We start from the raw sequence: 17,006 nt of genomic DNA, 5'->3' as shown, positions 1-17,006 counted from the left end.
CTTGCCTTCAGAGGCCACCAGACTACAACTCCCAGCAGCGCTCACGGGTCGCTGCGGGGCACGCTGGGACATCGGGCTCCGTACCACGCGGAGGGGCCCCGGAGGACTGCTTGTGTAACAAGACGCCGCGGCCGGTTTTTATGGACTCGCGACACTAGGTATTCATAGGAGAGGTTAAACCCCCGCTTACTGCTTTCCCTACGGAGACGACGATTCTTCCGTAACTTTGTGGAGACATGCGCATGCGCGCTCAAGTTGCAGCCCGAGAGGAGGAGCGGGGTGTGAGCGCCGGTCCCGCACGTGATCCCGGCGCCACTTCGCCATTGGCTGCTTCGGGGGCGCGGTGCTCGCGCGCGGACGCCCGCGATTGGTGTTTGGGAGCGGAGGGGTGGGACTCCGGCGGCTGCCGCGGGAGGTCTGGACACTGGCGGCCATAGGACTCGCCGGTAAGTGCGCGTCCAACGTCTCCCCGCCGGCGCTCTCCGCCGCTTCCGGGTGGGACGGGGCTGCCCCGCGGGCGCCGGGCCGGTCGTGGGGGGCGGGGCTCGGAGTCCCGGCGGAGGGTCCCGGTGTCCCGATGGGCAGACTTAGCGGAGCCAGGTCTTCCCTGCCCGGCGCTCCCCAGTGTCCGCTCCAGGGATGGAGCCGGGCAGTCCCCGGGGTGGGCGGTAGCCCCGTCCTCTGGACTCCAAGCCCCCCTGTGGGTCCCCGAGGCTCCTGGGGCACCCCCGCTACTGGGACTGGCCCCGGACTCCTCCGCCGGGGTGGAGACTGGATGGCTCTCTCTTCCACTGAAGCGGCTACAGGGGGACCCTGGACGGATCGCTCAACTTCTCTGGCTTTCCATTGAGAGGGGTCCGCTAGCTCTCCCAGCCTCTCCTTCGCTGTAAAAGCTAAGATTTCGTGAACGTGCCTGTCATTGAGCTTTTACACATAAAGCTGTTAGGTGGGACCGGATGGAAGTGGGCAGACTCCCCAGGGCACATCGGAGGTTGGTGAACTGCTCTCTTGGTTCCTTCCTCGCTGTGTTCGTGATCATCCTTTTAAATGGACTGCAGCTTGAAATCCGTATGTAGGCGACGAACCACAGCCAAAATGTTGGTGGAGCCACTTAAAGTACAAACTTGGAGAATCTCAGTAGTTGATCATATGGAATCATAATTAGTAAGTCCCATCCACAAACACAGAGTATTTCTGAGACCATACAAAGTGTTCCAAAAAATGTATTCATACTTTAAGAGCTGATAGCTCAGTTTTGAAAACGAAATGCATTTTAATAGACAGCGCCTTTATAAGGATTCAAAGTGTGCCTATACGTTTCTGGGACACCTTATGTTTAAAATAGAGATTCATTTGTTGGCGAGAATAGGTAAGACTTGACACCTGCAGTTAATGTGCATTTTATGAGCGTTCAGGTGAAATTGGAAAGTTAGATGGGTAGGATGGCTTCCCGTTGTAAAGTTGAGTTTCTGGGGGCATGGAAATCTCATTTGTGAAGCTGAGGGAGAGTTTCAGTGGGTTTCCAATACTCTGGCTTTAAAAGTCTAAAAATCTGTAATAGTACTGAGTATGTGAGTGGGTATTTTACACTGATACGAATCTAGGATTCCCCTGAGAGAAACATTTCCTACTTTAGATGTAGAAAATGGTCCCAGATTCAGCCAATCTCTAGTCCTTTTTAAAATATATTATTGATTTCAGAGAGGAGGGTGAGCAAGGGAGAGAGAGAGAGAGAAACATCTATGATGAGAATCATTAATTGGCTGCCTCTTGCATATCCTACACTGGGGATCAAGCCTGCAACCCGGGCATGCCCTGACCTCCTGGTTCATAGGTTGTTGCTCAACCCCTGAGCCACACTGGTCGGATTCTAGTTCAGTCTTTATCTTCAGAGTCCAAACTGGAGGGAGGGACACTCATGGCAGAAAGGCCATGTAACTGAAAGAAAGTTTAATATGAAGGGAGTAGTTTGATCATCACCATCCCTGAGTACAGAAGAAAAATGGTTGTCTGCAGCATGTACTACTCGTGGCACTTGAAAAAAGCACTCTCAAAATGACAGCTGCAGCTCCAGGTATATTGTAGTGTGCACCACGCAGAGGTCAAATTAGCACAACTTTGTAAGACTCATTGAGTCAGTGGCCAAGTTCTGTAAAGGGCCCTAATATATAATTATTGGAATGAACTGGTTTGTTAGCATGGCAAATTATATAGGATGGTGTAAGAAACGATTTTTTTCTTTTGACATTATGGGTAGCAGTCTTTTTAAAACAAAATTAAGATAGAAAGACATTGCAGTATGTAGTCTGGTTGGATGGCACACAGCAAATGCCAAGCTGGTCAATCCCAAATGAGTAAATTCATGACATGCTTTGTTTTCTTTCTAAGGGGAAAGCTAGCAAATTTACAGGAATATTAAAGCCATATTTTGCCAAAGCTGGTTTGGCTCTGTGGATAGAGTGTTGGCCTGCGGACTGAAGGGTCCCAGGTTCAATTCAGGTCAAGGGCATGTATGTTGGTTGCGAGCACATCCCCAGTAGGGGGTGCAAGAGGCAACTGATCGATGTTTCTCTCTCATCCATGTTTCTAACTCTCCCTCTCTCTTCCTCTCTGTAAAAAAATCAATAAAATAGATTTTTTTTTAAAGGCCTATTTATATCTGGCTTTAGGATGTAGAATGTGGTTCTCTGAGCTGAGACCCCGTTTTCCTCTCTTTTTCAGGTACCAATTCCATACCTTCACTGGGTTGCTGCAGAGGACTGATGCCTAAACTGTCTCAGCATGGCCTACCGAGGCGGAGGTGGACACGGCCATGGCCCCTCAGCTGCGCTCTACCCCGTCACCCCCGGAAGTCTTTGCCCATGTAGGACTCCTACCCACAACATATGCATGGTGTCGGACTTTTTCTACCCGAACATGGGAGGCGTGGAAAGCCACATCTACCAGCTCTCTCAGTGCCTGATTGAAAGAGGACACAAGGTCATCATTGTCACGCACGCTTACGGAAACCGGAAAGGCATCCGTTACCTCACCAAAGGCCTCAAAGTCTATTACTTGCCTCTGAAAGTCATGTACAACCAGTCCACAGCCACCACCCTCTTTCACAGTCTGCCTCTGCTCAGGTATATATTCGTGCGAGAGAGAGTCACCATAATCCACTCCCACAGTTCCTTTTCCGCCATGGCCCACGACGCCCTCTTCCACGCCAAGACCATGGGGCTCCGCACAGTCTTCACGGACCACTCCCTTTTTGGATTTGCTGATGTCAGCTCGGTGCTCACAAACAAGCTTCTAACTGTATCTCTCTGTGACACGAACCACATAATCTGTGTGTCTTACACTAGTAAGGAAAACACTGTGCTCAGAGCAGCACTGAATCCTGAAATAGTGTCCGTCATTCCTAATGCGGTAGATCCTACTGACTTCACTCCAGACCCGTTTAGGAGGCATGATACCATAACTATTGTTATTGTCAGCAGACTTGTTTACAGAAAAGGTAATGAAATGGAACAATAGCTGCAGTCCCACTGCACAGACTTTTTCTTATAGAAAGCTGTTGAATACTTGTGTATGATTGTTTGGCTTTTTCGTGACTCCTGCATTCAATATAGCAAAGAAAGGCTGAATATTGTTTTCCATATTCAAAAAGAAAATTTGGAAACAGTGGTGAATGCTGCCTTCCCCCGCCCCCCTCCACCTTTGGTATTTTATTTATTTATTTATTTAAAATATATTTTATTGATTTTTTTACAGAGAGGAAGAGAGAGGGATAGACAGAAACATCGATGAGAGAGAATCATCAATCAAGCTGCCTCTTGCACACCCCCCACTGGGGATGTGCCGGCAACCAAGGTACATGCCCTTGACCGGACTCGAACCAGGGACCTTACAGTCCATAGGCTGACGCTTTATCCACTGAGTCAAACTGGTTTCAGCTCCACCTTTGGTATTTTAATAGTTACTTAAAAATAAAACCAACCTGATGCTCTTTAACAGATCAGGATCAGGTCTTTATTTTTTAAAAATATGTTTTTATTGATTTCAGCGAGAGGAAGGGAGAGGGATAGATAGGTGGAAACATCAATGACGAGAGAGAATCATTGAACAGCTGCCTCCTGCCCGCACCCTACTAGGGATTGAATCCGAAGCTCCATGTGCCCTGACCAGGAATCGAATCATGACTTCTTCGTTCATAGGTTGATGCTCAACCACTGAGCCACACTGGCTGTACCCAGATCAGGTTTTTTTTAAAAAAGTTAAAACAGCCCTGGGCATGCAGTAAGAAATACAGGGCTGGGACCATCTCCAATTTCTAATTGCAAAAGTAATGTCTTTTCTTCGCAGATATTTTGAAAACTAAGAAAAGCACAAAATTGAAAACTAAAATCACCCGTTCGTGTACTATTCAGGAATGACTATAGTGAATATTTTAATTTATGGCTTTCCTGTCTTTATTATGTACATATTCAAAATCTTTGAGCTTGTTCTGCCATTACTGTTTTGTATTTAATTTAATCATAGATAAGACATTAGTGATATATTGTCAGGTAAGTGATGAAGGAAAGGACTAGTGCTGTCCTACTGTGTGATTGAGGACTAGCTACAAAACTTCTCTGACTCTCAGTGTTTTCATTTGTGTGATGTGGGGAACAGTGGGAATCGTGAGAATTCATCGATGGTTCCTATGAAGCACTTAGCGCAGTTTGTACTTGATGTGTGTTCGCTGTTATCAAGAAGGACTCTCTCAGTGCCTCTGCAGCACTTCATGTCCCTGCAATAGAATTTGTAGAGCCTCATTTACTGTCTGAAACAGTCTGGTTAATCCAAACATACATGATTTTCTGGATGCTCTTTGAAAACCTAACTAGTAATCAGAATTAAAGTAGGGATCATTAAAAAGCTAATATATAACCTCCTCTTAAATATTTGAGTTCAACTCCAAATATGATTATTGTGCCCTGAAATACTAATAGTTTGATGTAGGCCTTCAGGCTTAAGAGGACAAGTCCACTGATTTTAGCTGCATCATTTTTCCTGCACAGTTATGTTAAAAAAGCATCATTTACAATGGCCAGTTTGGTTTCTTTTAAATGGGGTGAGAACCTAAAGCCATATGAAGCAACGTGCTTCCAGATGTTCATTTGTTTTTGACTTTATATAGTGGTTTAGGATACCCTCTAATACCATGGTGGGCAAACTGCGGCTTGCAAGCCACCTGCGGCTCTTTGGCCCCTTGAGTGTGGCTCTTCCACAAAATACCACTGCCTAGGCGAGTCTGTGTTGAAGAAGTGGCGTTAGAAGAAGTTTAAGTTTGAAAAATTGGGCTCTCAAAAGAAATTTCAATCGTTGTGCTGTTGATATTTGGCTCCGTGGAATAATGAGTTTGCCGACCACTGCCCTAATATGACAAGAGCTTTTTCCCGAGACTTTATTCTTCAAACTCTTGAGTTTAGTTTCATAGAAACTCATTTTGTCAGTTTCAGTGTTTTTATTTAAATCACCAAACATAGTAACGTGCTACTGGTATCAAACCGATCTGGGGACAACACTGCCGATTCTTGGTAAGTGTTAAGGTTAGTGGTGGCATCAGAAGTGTACAGATGTGCTAGGGCCGTTGTCATAGAGAACCCTGGTCATAGCGGCTCTTAAGCAGAGGTTGGTGAGAAAACTTACTGCGTTTTCTAGGTTAAAAGCAGTGAGATGCTGTCATCCTCTAACCAAGAAGTTGTAGTTGACCAGCATTCTGGATTCTGATATTGCTGATGTGTTTGTTGTAACTTAGAAAATGTGTTTACAATGTTTCCTAATCAAATAGTATACCTTTGTGGGGTAGCTAGCTAAGGAAGTATGATGCATGCATGGTTGAGGATCAGAGCAAAATTAACTATACAATGATTAAACTTGTTGCATGGATTCACTAGTTATGGTATTTTAACTAGCTGAGATAACTACCAACAGGATGAGGTTATAGCCTTTCCTGTTCTCAGTTCAATAACTTAACACTTACCGAACCCTTTCCATATTCTAGACAGAAGTGAGCAGTTCTATTAATGGCCCATTAATGATTAACAAATTAGTTTCCTTACATGTTCATTTGGACCAGATATGAAAGGTCCACTGGAAGGTACTGAGTAAGGAACAGGAGAAATCAAAGTTCTTATCACCCAGGTTTCCTGGCTGGCCTCTTCCTTCTTTTTGCTCAGTGAGGGTTCACAGTGCTGCTGCGCATATGCAGGCCCAGCTCACTTCCGCTGACAGCGGTAATGACAGCTTATGTGTATGGTCTGCAGTTGATAGAGCCTGTGCATGGTACACTGCTTCGCTTGGCCCTCCCAGCAGCTGTAGGGTATCTGTTATGTGTAGGTAGCAGATAGTGTCAGAGAGGGTAAGTAATTCACATAGGTCACACAGTAAGCAACAGATGACAAACATGAGTTCAGCTCTTCCTGGGTGAAGGTCCCTCTTCCATTCTGGCCCAGCCACAATTATCCAGAAGATTCTTTAAAATATTGTTAGATTGACCTTTAGGACAGTTTGAATCAGGAATTTTCCTTGTCCATGTTGGATAACTGAAGATTGAAAGTCCTTTTGTATGTTTAACTGTGTTAAACTCTTCTTAGAGGCACCAGGACATTTTTATTGTGGGAGAAAACCTTTTCTTCTTAGAATAATATTATAGATAATTGACAGTATTAATCAGTTCTGTTTCTTTTTCTTTTTTTAAATATATTTTTATTGATTTTGTACAGAGAGGAAGGGAGAGAAATAGAGAGCTAGAAACATCGATGAGAGTCATCGATCAGCTGCCTCTTGCACACCCCCTACCGGGGATATGCCCGCAACCAAGGTACATGCCCTTGACCGGAATCGAACCCAGGACCTCTCAGTCCCCAAGCCGACGCTCTATCCATTGAGCCAAACCGGTTTCGGCCAGTTCTGTTTCTTATAAGGCAGTTGTCAGGAATAAATGACAGAGGATATTTAAAGTATATTGCCTGACATAGCACTCAGTAAATGTTAGCTATTATCAGTAATTATGATTATTACTCTATATATGTTTGTTTTTCCTTAAAGAATGGGTTTTTAACATTTGTATTAGAAGGGAGAGTGGAGAAAGAAATAATATGAAAGAATTACAGGAGGCTACGTGTTAAAAGTCATTAAGCCACTTTCTTTTCATCTAGAAATCCAATTATTAGATTTGGTAATAGACTTGAAACAAAGATAGCTTAGATTTTAATGAGCAGCCTTCATAATTCAGAAAAACCACATGTGAATTTATGTTTGCTAGTGCAATCATTTTGAAAGTACTAGTAGAGTGTACCTAAGTCCTATTTTGAATTACTTCATAAAAATGACCTATTTATAGGGTGTCTCAAAAAGTATACACAGACTTTGAATAATTATAAGGGCAGTGTTTATTAAAATACATTTCATTTTCAAAATTGAGCAATGTATCATCTGTTAAACTGTGTATACATTTTTTTTGTGTGTGGGGGCGGAAATACCCTGTATATCTGTCACCATCTTTTTTTATAATTGATCTGCTTATATTTGGGGAGATTGATAGTGCAATTCTTGTGTGTATGTGTGTGTATGTATGCATTTCTTTAATAAGCTACCTGGGTAGTTTTGCATTTTTTCTTTGTATACAATTCGTAATTGTTAATGAGTTAACTTCTCAAATAGTGTCAACATTGCTATCACTTTGGATAGCCACTTTCAGACTAGTACGGCATGATTTATTTTATTGCTTCACATACCTGAGGTTGTATTTACATTAGGGCATGATTTATTTTTATTGCTTCACATATCTGAGGTTGTATTTACATTAGGGCATGATTTATCTTATTGTTTCACATACCTGAGGCTGTATAAGGAAAACTAGAGGCCCGATGCATGAAGATTCATGCAAGAATGGGCTTTCCTTCCCCTGGTTGCCATCACCACCTTTGCTCCAGCCTGGAGCTGCCTTTCTGCCTTTGCTCAGGCCCCAAGCTGCCTTTCTGCCTTCCCATGCTGCCCAGAGGCCCCAGCAGCTAGGGTGGTGTGGGAAGCCTGCGGATGCAAATTAACTTGCCATCTTTGTTGGGTTAATTTGCATACCCACTCCTGATTGGCTGGTGGGTGTCATGAAGATACGGTCAATTTGCATATTTCTCTTTTATTAGTGTAGATGTTTCATTAGGAAAAAAAGAACAAAGATGCACACTTCTGCTCTCTGGAATGTAATGGCGTGGCTGATGGGTCCTGCCACCTTCACACACCCTCCTTTGGGGAAGTGGGCTATAGTGTGCTTGGATGGACTATTCTTTTAAATTTTGCTAATATCATAGTATTCACTGCAGAATCCTCTATATAAATTGCGTTCTGCACAAAGTGAAGACAGCAGTTATACTTTGTTGCTTATCACTTTCCTGTGTCAGGAAGTGGAATCATAGGCAGTAGAACTTCATAGAGGAAAGAGACCTTGGACTTGACGTACACAGGCCTCTTAATATTCTGTATCAGGAGACTTTCCCATCATTAAAGACCTTGCTTGTTAAAAGGTTGGCACAAGGTCTAGATCTCCAGTCAGCTGTCCTGCTTTGCTGGACTTAACTTGAACTCAGGCATTAGCTACCTTAAATACCTTTTCTATGAATGAGCAATGCATAAACATAAGTGAAGATGATATTGAAATGAAAACAGAATAGTACACGTATTGATGTATGGAAGGTAACAATGGATGCCAGTGTGTGTATCTTTAAGAATTGCAACTCTTGGGGGAACTTCTGGCAGTTTGTGAATGATTCTGCCCTCCCAGGAAAGGTTTAAGAGATGCTTTTCTCTACACAAGGAGGGTATAGCTAATACTTTTCAAAGTGGGTGGATTCACAGTAGTTCTGATGATTTTTTTTTAAAAAAAGTTTAAATATTAATATCTAACATTTAACTTTATTTTTTATTTCCAGGCACCGATTTGCTTAGTGGTATAATTCCTGAACTCTGTCAGAAATACCAAGATTTAAATTTCATCATTGGAGGAGAGGGACCAAAGAGAATAATTTTGGAAGAAGTACGGGAAAGATACCAGTTACATGACAGGTATTGATAGCTTCCATATTGTCTGGGTTGTGAAAATATCAGTGACCTAAATTGGGTTTTGGCTACATGTCTGCCTTAAGGGGGCTGCTTTTCCTTCATGTATTTGATGTAAAATGTAGTACAAGGCCTATTTAAAAAAATACATATATAAAATGGGAAACCCTAATTAAAGAATTCACATTTTGTTATTGTTAGCCTAGTATTACTTGATTGGAAGCATTCTGGAAGGCACAAAGAGATGTTCAAGCCACATTTAAGAGATAAATATTTTTTAAAAAAATACATAGGATAGCCCCAATCATGTCAGTTCCTCTGTACACACAGATGTGAACATTTCTCTTCCTCACTAACTTGGATACCAGCGAGGGGTGTGCCTGAGAAACATCAGTTTAAAGGGGATTTCTCCTTTATGATACAGAATATTAAGAGGCCTGTGTACGTCAAGTCCAAGGTCTCTTTCCTCTATGAAGTTCTACTGCCTATGATTCCACTTCCTGACACAGGAAAGTGATAAGCAACAAAGTATAATAAATGTTAGTGTCATTTCTGAATAGAGAAACATTTATTTATTATTTATTAACATTTATTAGTGTCATTTCTCTATTTAGAAATGACACATTTACTCATTAAAGCGTATTAATATTTCCATTAAATGCACACTCACTTTGAAAACAATGACATTCGATGTGTGATGAAAGTGAGCTGTTTGTGTTTTAACCAACCTACTTCATAAGACCGCTTCTTTTAGATCAGAGTCTGGCAATATTAATTTTTTTGTGGTGGGAAGTATTAGGACCAGTAAAAGTCTGAGTATAATATGAATAGCACTCTTGGCTTATAAATTACATTCCTTTCGTCCATAGCATGATTTTCACTGTCCTCTTTCTTCTCTCATTTCAAAAATCAGAGTGCGTCTCTTGGGAGCCTTAGAACACAAGGATGTTAGAAATGTCTTAGTTCAAGGACATATTTTTCTTAACACTTCCCTTACTGAAGCGTTCTGCATGGCCATTGTGGAAGCAGCCAGTTGTGGTTTACAGGTAAAAAGCTCTGAGGGCTTACATTATTGGGATTTCTTTGCATGTATGTTGAAAACTAATCCGACACATTTTGTAGTAATATTGTAAGTTGGTTTTGCTTATCATCCCGAGATATGAATTGTGCTGGACAATGTTTTTTTTTTTTTTTTCTTTCTCTTTTCTCTTTTTCTCTTTAAGGTTGTAAGTACCAGGGTTGGTGGAATTCCCGAAGTACTTCCAGAAAATCTTATTATTTTATGCGAGCCTTCTGTAAAATCCCTGTGTGAGGGATTGGAAAAAGCTATTTCCCAACTGAAGTCCGGAGTACTGCCAGATCCAGAAAAAATCCATAACATAGTCAAGACTTTCTACACCTGGAGGAATGTCGCGGAGAGAACGGAAAAAGTATGTCACTCGCCCAGAAAAGGGTATTGGATGATTGTGTCTGAATTCCTGAGGTTTCATGTACACGATGGCTTTTTCTTGTACAGGTTTACCATTTTTGTTCTCTTCCTTACGTCCATGAAGTCTCTCCCTAATGAAAAGAAGTGAACTGTGTACTTTTGGTATATTTACGTTTCTCGTCAAATCATTGCATTTGGCATCTGAAAGTAGTAGTAATGCCATCTACACCTAATTTTCTGGAAGTCACAGAAGTAATAGAGGCAGAAGTAATATTAAAATCTACAAGATGTTTTCTTGAGGCTGTTTAGAATACTCAAGTATTCTAAGTATATGATTTTACTTAGTCTGGTTGCATCAACTCTGTAACTTGCAAATATTGAATTCAGGCTATTTCCTAAAACACTTGTGTTGCTTTTACTAACTACTGTGATTTTCTACAGGCAAAGGATTTTTTTCAGCTTTGGGCTAACTGAGGACGTAATAAGTTAGAATTCAAAATGCACATGACAAATGTCAGGGGTATGATCGCCCAGAAAAATCAGTAATAGAGGATTTCCAGAAGGATAGGTACACGACATAGGTTAATACCCTCAGGTGGGAGAGTGTGATTGTGGGAAATGCTTCCTGGTTTCCAGTTAGGGACTTCACTTATTCCACTCGGTTTTGTCCTTTGTTTACTCTCATTTCTGTCTGCTTCATGCCTCTTATTACCACGTCACACACTAAAGGAAACACTCTGCTTCTTAGTATATAGAATTGTGAACCAGAAGCTCGGTCAGTTAGGAGCATGGAGGAGATAGTAGTTTAGACGGGTGCTCTCACTGTACTCAGGGGAGCAGCTAGTTTCTAGTCAGAACAGTGAGCAAGATGGAGCAGCCGAGTGGGCAGAATAACTCTTTACTGTAAGCCTCTCTTATCTGGTTTGATTGATAAATTCCCGTACATAAGATGAACTCATATCCTATATAATAAAAGGCTAATATGCAAATCGACTGAACCTTAGAATGACTGGTCACTATAATGGGCACTGACTACCAGGGGGCAGTCGCTCAACACAGGAGCTGCCTCCTGGTGGTCAGTGCGCCAGAAGCTGGGCTCATGGTTGGCGAGTGCAGTGGCGGTGAGGGGAGCCTCTCCCACCTTCATGGTAGCACTAAGGATGCCCATGGGGAGCGGGCCTAAGCCATCAGTTGGACATCCTCCAAGGGCTCTAGACTGGGAAAGGGCGCACACAGGCTGAGTTAAGGGACCACCCCCACCGAGTGCACAAATTTTGTGCACCGGGCCTCTAGTTTGAGTATAAGTGCAGGAAAACACTTTTATCTCTAAAAGTTGTCATATACATTTTCCATTGAAATGTGAGATATTTGAGTTAACAGTTTTTTAAAAAACACATATTGATTTTGGAGAGGAGAGGGAGATAGAAACATCAACGATGAGAGAGAATCATCAATCGGCTGCCTCCTGCACTCCCTCTACAGGGGATCGAGCTGGAAAGATGGGCATGTGCCCCAACCTGGAATCAAATCTTAACCTCATGGGTCAACACTCACCCACTGAGCCACGCCAGCCAGACTGAGTTAATAGTTTTGACTGAAATGTCTTGGAGACACTCTCACCTTTTAGAAGTTTTGCAATATCTCTATCCATCTGAAATAATGGCCTTTTCCTTTTGAGGTCGGAGTGTAGCACTGATTACTTGCCAGGAATATATGTCAGGGTCAGCTCGGAGGCCTTTTCAGGAGCTGTTCATTCCAACCTTCTGACACCTCCCTCCACCCCTGCCACTCCCTTGATGCTAAGATGACCCTTTAGGAGCAGAGGTGGAATTTGGGGATGGTTGGCAGGGATATTTGGTTAGACAGTTTTTTGTGTTTTTTTCAATGAGACTCTACTTTGCTTGGTCACCATGGCTCTGTAAGTTGTGACTTCCACTTTCTTGATCACATCATGTAGACCTCGGAAGGCTGAGCTACTATAGATGTTAAGTTCGGGGCAAAGATCTCTGGTGACAATATGTCAGCATATATTAAAGGAGCTAATTAGTGTTATTTTTTAACCACATATTTTTTTTTTTTTTTTTTTTTTAGTTTTGCTAAAAGTAATAGTGAAACGTCTGTATTTTCTCTGTTTTATACTCTAGGATTATTTATCATGTACATTCAGAAAACAAAGTTAGTTCTTTTCTGGAATGCATTAACCTATTATTCTCTTCATAGTAGTAAATTACTTTGTAGCTTAAGATAATAAATTAATTGACCTGGAAATAACGGTGAACACAGGTCAGTTTTGAGTTGCTCTTTTAATTCTACCTGTCCCACAGAGGACATTTTGACCCCTTTCAACCTCCTCCTTCTTAGTTTAACTGCTTTTTAGAAAATTGAACAATTGTGATTCACCATTCTCAGTATAATTCGCAACATAATTCTGATTCAAAAGTATTCTGAATATCCTTGGGGTAGAAGAGCTAGCTGAAGCATCCCGTATCTTTCAAAGGCCATTGGCCTACGGAACTTGTACTGCACCTCGTAATTTTCTTGAGTTCAAAAGGAGATTCTTTACAGATCTCATTGATTCATGAGAAGGAGCACAACTAATGCTCAAATATGATTAAAATTAATGCTGCCCCATTTTCTGTGTTCACATAAGTATCTTTAAAGATCTTTGTGTGTTTTTTAAAGAATATTTCCAAGTTTAGCACTTAATGATTTAAAAAGCAAGCCACCTATGATCAGTTCTCAGCAATAAACTTTGTTTTCTTTGCCGGTGTTCGACTTATATCAAGGGGAGGGGGTGGAAATCTGGCCCATGGCCATATAAACCTTGATAAATCATTTGGTTTGGCTCTGCCAAAGCAACTGGAGGTGGGACTCAAAACTCAGCAAATCTAGGAGCTTTTTTCATACCAGCATAAATTTATATTCCGTGAGTTATATTAAGCGAATGATGTTATAAATATCCAAATGGCTCTTGACAGAAAAAACAGTTCCCACCCCTGACCTGTACCATCTGCTAAGCTTTCCCCCCATCTCTTTTCCCTCCTTTTATTTGGAGTCCATGAAACGTTTCTGTATATCCTCACCATCTGTGCTCAGCAGCAGGCCTCACGTAGCTGCTGAAAGAAGAGGCGCTCTGTACCCAGAAGGAAGCACACACACTAGATTGTCACTCTCTGGTTGTGGCTGGTGCTTACCAGAGAGGGGAGAGAGCTTCTCAGCCAAGCCAAGGATTAGAAGGCCAGCCCTCTGCAGGGAGTCACTGCTGAATTAAATATGGCCTCCACGGAGGGGACCCGAAGGCAGGTCCGACCTTTCGGGACTTCAGAATTCTCATAGTTGGGTTAGCATGGACGGTGATCGCCGGGAGACAGGAGCTGTGGCGTGTCTGTCTGTATCACAGGGCATCTAGCCTGGGTTTTGTCCGGAATAAGCACTCCCTGAGTGCCGATTCAAAGGCAATCCCTTACTGTCATGAATATCATGAACCACATCATTTCCATGACAACAGCAGCGCAATGGAAGCGACTTCTGTTTCTTTCTATGACAACATTGCTGGTCACTGTTTATGGCAGATCGCAGTGCTCATTCTCGGCCTCTCTCCCACCAGGTGTACAATCGCGTGGCAGGAGAAACGGTGCTACCCATGGACAAGCGACTGGACAGACTCATGTCTCGCTGCGGCCCAGTAACGGGCTGCATTTTTGCCTTGTTGGCCGTATTCAACTTCCTCTTCCTCGCTTTCCTGAGATGGATGACTCCAGATTCTCTCATTGATGTGGCCATCGATGCCACGGGGCCAAAGGGTGCCTGGACTAAACAATATCCTTATAGCAGAAAACGGGGCAGGAATAATGAAATGTCCAAAACCAGGTAGAAGAGAGCCTGCGTTGGAAGGTTTTAAATATGTGTAACCGTGCTATTAAGCCTATTGAAGATAACCTTGCTTTTTCCCTTTTTGTAAAGTTAATTTAGTAAGTTGTGCTACCTCTATATCATCTGATGTTTTACTTTGAGGAGAGATAACTTATGCAATCCCTGAGTGTAGAAACTCCTTGCACTTATTTAAAATTCCAGAGAGACCTTATTTAAGTCACTCAGGTATGATATTTTTCAGATTTCTGAAATCCTTCTAGCAGAAATGTTTTCACCTATTTGGGGAGCTTTGGGTGCTGAAGGGCCAAATGCTTTCTGGGCATTTTTTTTTTCTTTTGGCCAATTTAAATGTCCTGCCATTAATTAGATATTCACCCGATGTTCACACGTTTCCTTTAGGGATGTTCAACAACACTAGGAACTATTTTAAATCGTGTCCATGCAACTTTATTAGATACATAAGTCATGTTCTTAACCTTTTATTGGGAACACTCAGTAAGTGTTACATGTTATCAGCAGATCTCGAATAAGAAGGTCTGTCAGCTACTAGCCTGCTGGAAGCGCCTACTGTGTCTAGAACATTGAACTGGACACTTTTTGCCCTGAACGACCAGGATGCTGTCACTGTTTACCACTCACATGGCTCACTTCATTGTAGTCGCTTAACATGAAATGGTAAACCATTCAACATGCCAAAAACACTCATTGTGCTTCTATCGCCACGAAACAGTTACAGATAACGGTCTGAGTACTTTGGTCCTGCTGCGTGCATCTTCTAGGTAGAGCCTTCCTTTCCAGTTGCGTTTACGAAAATGCTGTTTTGCTTTGTAATCACTAGGGACCGATACCACTGTTGAGAGTGCAGAGACAAACCCTCCCCATCGTTCAGTGCATAATTGAGTTCTCTGTAAAATGCCTTCACGTTTTCCGAGCAGAATGTATGAGATGTGCCACCTCACACTCAGCTGCTACCCTGTACCTTAGGGAGAAGTCACTTCCCTTCACGTGTGGCCTATCTGATACCTGATAAGTATTGTCAGTGTGCAAAGAAGTCTTTACCCCAGAATGTGTTTTTCCTGGTGCATTGAGTCTGAAAATGTAAGGGATACAAGTCTCTTTGGGGATGGATGCGTTGTTAACTGTAATTGTTGCCCACAGCCATGGGTTTTAAAACCCCAAATTATCCACATGGTGTGTCTTATTGAACTCCTTCGAATATGTTTTTGTGATAAAGGACTGAAATGGAAAGAAAGGCCCATGTGGGTACACTACATAGATTCTGGCAGTATTGTGATTGTGTACAGGATTTTTTAAAATGACAATATTTATACTTTTAAAAAGTATCTTACCATGCCTGTGAACTAGTTGCCACTGATATAAAGAAGTGTATTCATGTTTCATACTAAAACACAAATGCAAGAGTGTAATTTTTAAATCCAGAAGTTAGGAGCTCTTTAATTAAAGAAAAACAGACTGTCCCAAACCATTAAGTCTTATTGGGATTTTTATGCACAGAAACTGACATATAAATATGGAATAAACAGTGCCAATATTCACCATAAAGTGAGAAACTATAGCAAATTATAACTATAACTGTAATTTGATTTTATTCAGCAATTTTCAAAGGCATAATTTTTTTCTTTTTGTTTCTTGGCATATTGTTTTCAAAGTAATTTATTTCATATGGACATAGGCATTAAAGTTCTTGAATGTAAAATATATAATTTGCAAATTAAAATTACTTTTCTTTTTTTAACAGATGGAAGTAAATTTGATTATTCTATTAAATCATTTTCAGACTTCCCAGATACTTTCATTGAAGCTGTCAGTGTTGCACTGGTCAATATGTGGAAACATATTGTTCTACCCTCTACTTACATTTATTTGAAAGTGAATTTTCAGTAATGAGGATTTTATGAAAAAATGTATTTCTTATGATGTTACAAAAAGTAGCACATGTAAAACTGATTTATGAAAACAGGCTACATGTCCTAGAAAAATAAAGACCAAAATGACATTTTCACAATTTTCTGAGTTTGTCTTTTTTATGACCAGAATTTTATTTAGTAGTTTATCAGCTTTCCCCTCCCCCTTCCCTTCTATGCTTTCTGTTAAGAAAATGCTCTTTTGAATGTATTGGTGTCACATTGGTTAAGAAAATCATATAGGCTTTAGTGTACAATTCTATAATATGTCATTTTTTCAGTGCAATTTGATGTGTTGCTGTGTCTTAGTAAAACAGGAAATATCCTTTCGATGACAAATTACACTGTCATCTCTTTTTCCTAGAATACATTCTCTCTTCTACTCATGGGTTAGCAAGCTCAATTGTGCCTTTGTTTCCTGGTTCAAACAAATCCTTGTTTTGCACTGTGCTAGTTACCACATGAGACAAATGAATGCATCTGTTAACTGTTGTGTATGTGAACTACGTAATTATACTTTGCCTTGTATGCTCTTTTTAGAGAAATTTGAATTGTGATTTTATTTACAGAAATGTAGGTTCTCCAACCCCTTTTGTTGGAGGCAGTGGAAAGCAGTCACCTACATTGGTACATTCTGATTTATCTTATTTCGAAACTTATTTTTGGCTAAATCAGGAGAGGGGGGGCGGGGCGCGAAT

General features: G+C 41.5%; 1 protein-coding gene across 1 annotated transcript; it reads left to right on the top strand.

Annotated features, from left to right (window-relative positions):
• On the top strand, nucleotides 1-16,404 carry PIGA (phosphatidylinositol glycan anchor biosynthesis class A). Its single transcript, XM_036439689.2, has 6 exons — nucleotides 1-446; nucleotides 2,722-3,496; nucleotides 8,955-9,087; nucleotides 9,995-10,127; nucleotides 10,305-10,511; nucleotides 14,118-16,404. The coding sequence occupies exons 2-6, from the start codon at nucleotides 2,782-2,784 to the stop codon at nucleotides 14,382-14,384; spliced, it is 1,455 nt and encodes a 484-aa protein (XP_036295582.1). The 5' UTR covers nucleotides 1-446; nucleotides 2,722-2,781; the 3' UTR covers nucleotides 14,385-16,404.
• Nucleotides 16,405-17,006: the final 602 nt, after the last annotated feature.

This window comes from Pipistrellus kuhlii, unplaced genomic scaffold, assembly GCF_014108245.1.
Source record: "Pipistrellus kuhlii isolate mPipKuh1 unplaced genomic scaffold, mPipKuh1.p scaffold_m20_p_16, whole genome shotgun sequence".
In the NCBI taxonomy this organism is placed as follows: Eukaryota; Metazoa; Chordata; class Mammalia; order Chiroptera; family Vespertilionidae; genus Pipistrellus; species Pipistrellus kuhlii.
This window is presented reverse-complemented; position numbering and strand designations above follow the sequence as displayed.

Bases quoted from the DNA above. Each gene is read 5' to 3' on its own strand.
- PIGA (XM_036439689.2), top strand. From the start codon at position 2,782: ATGGCCTACCGAGGCGGAGGTGGACACGGCCATGGCCCCTCAGCTGCG. The intron at 3,497-8,954 runs GTAATGAAATGG...TTTTATTTCCAG, and splicing joins CAGACTTGTTTACAGAAAAG to GCACCGATTTGCTTAGTGGT. The intron at 9,088-9,994 runs GTATTGATAGCT...TTCAAAAATCAG, and splicing joins AGATACCAGTTACATGACAG to AGTGCGTCTCTTGGGAGCCT.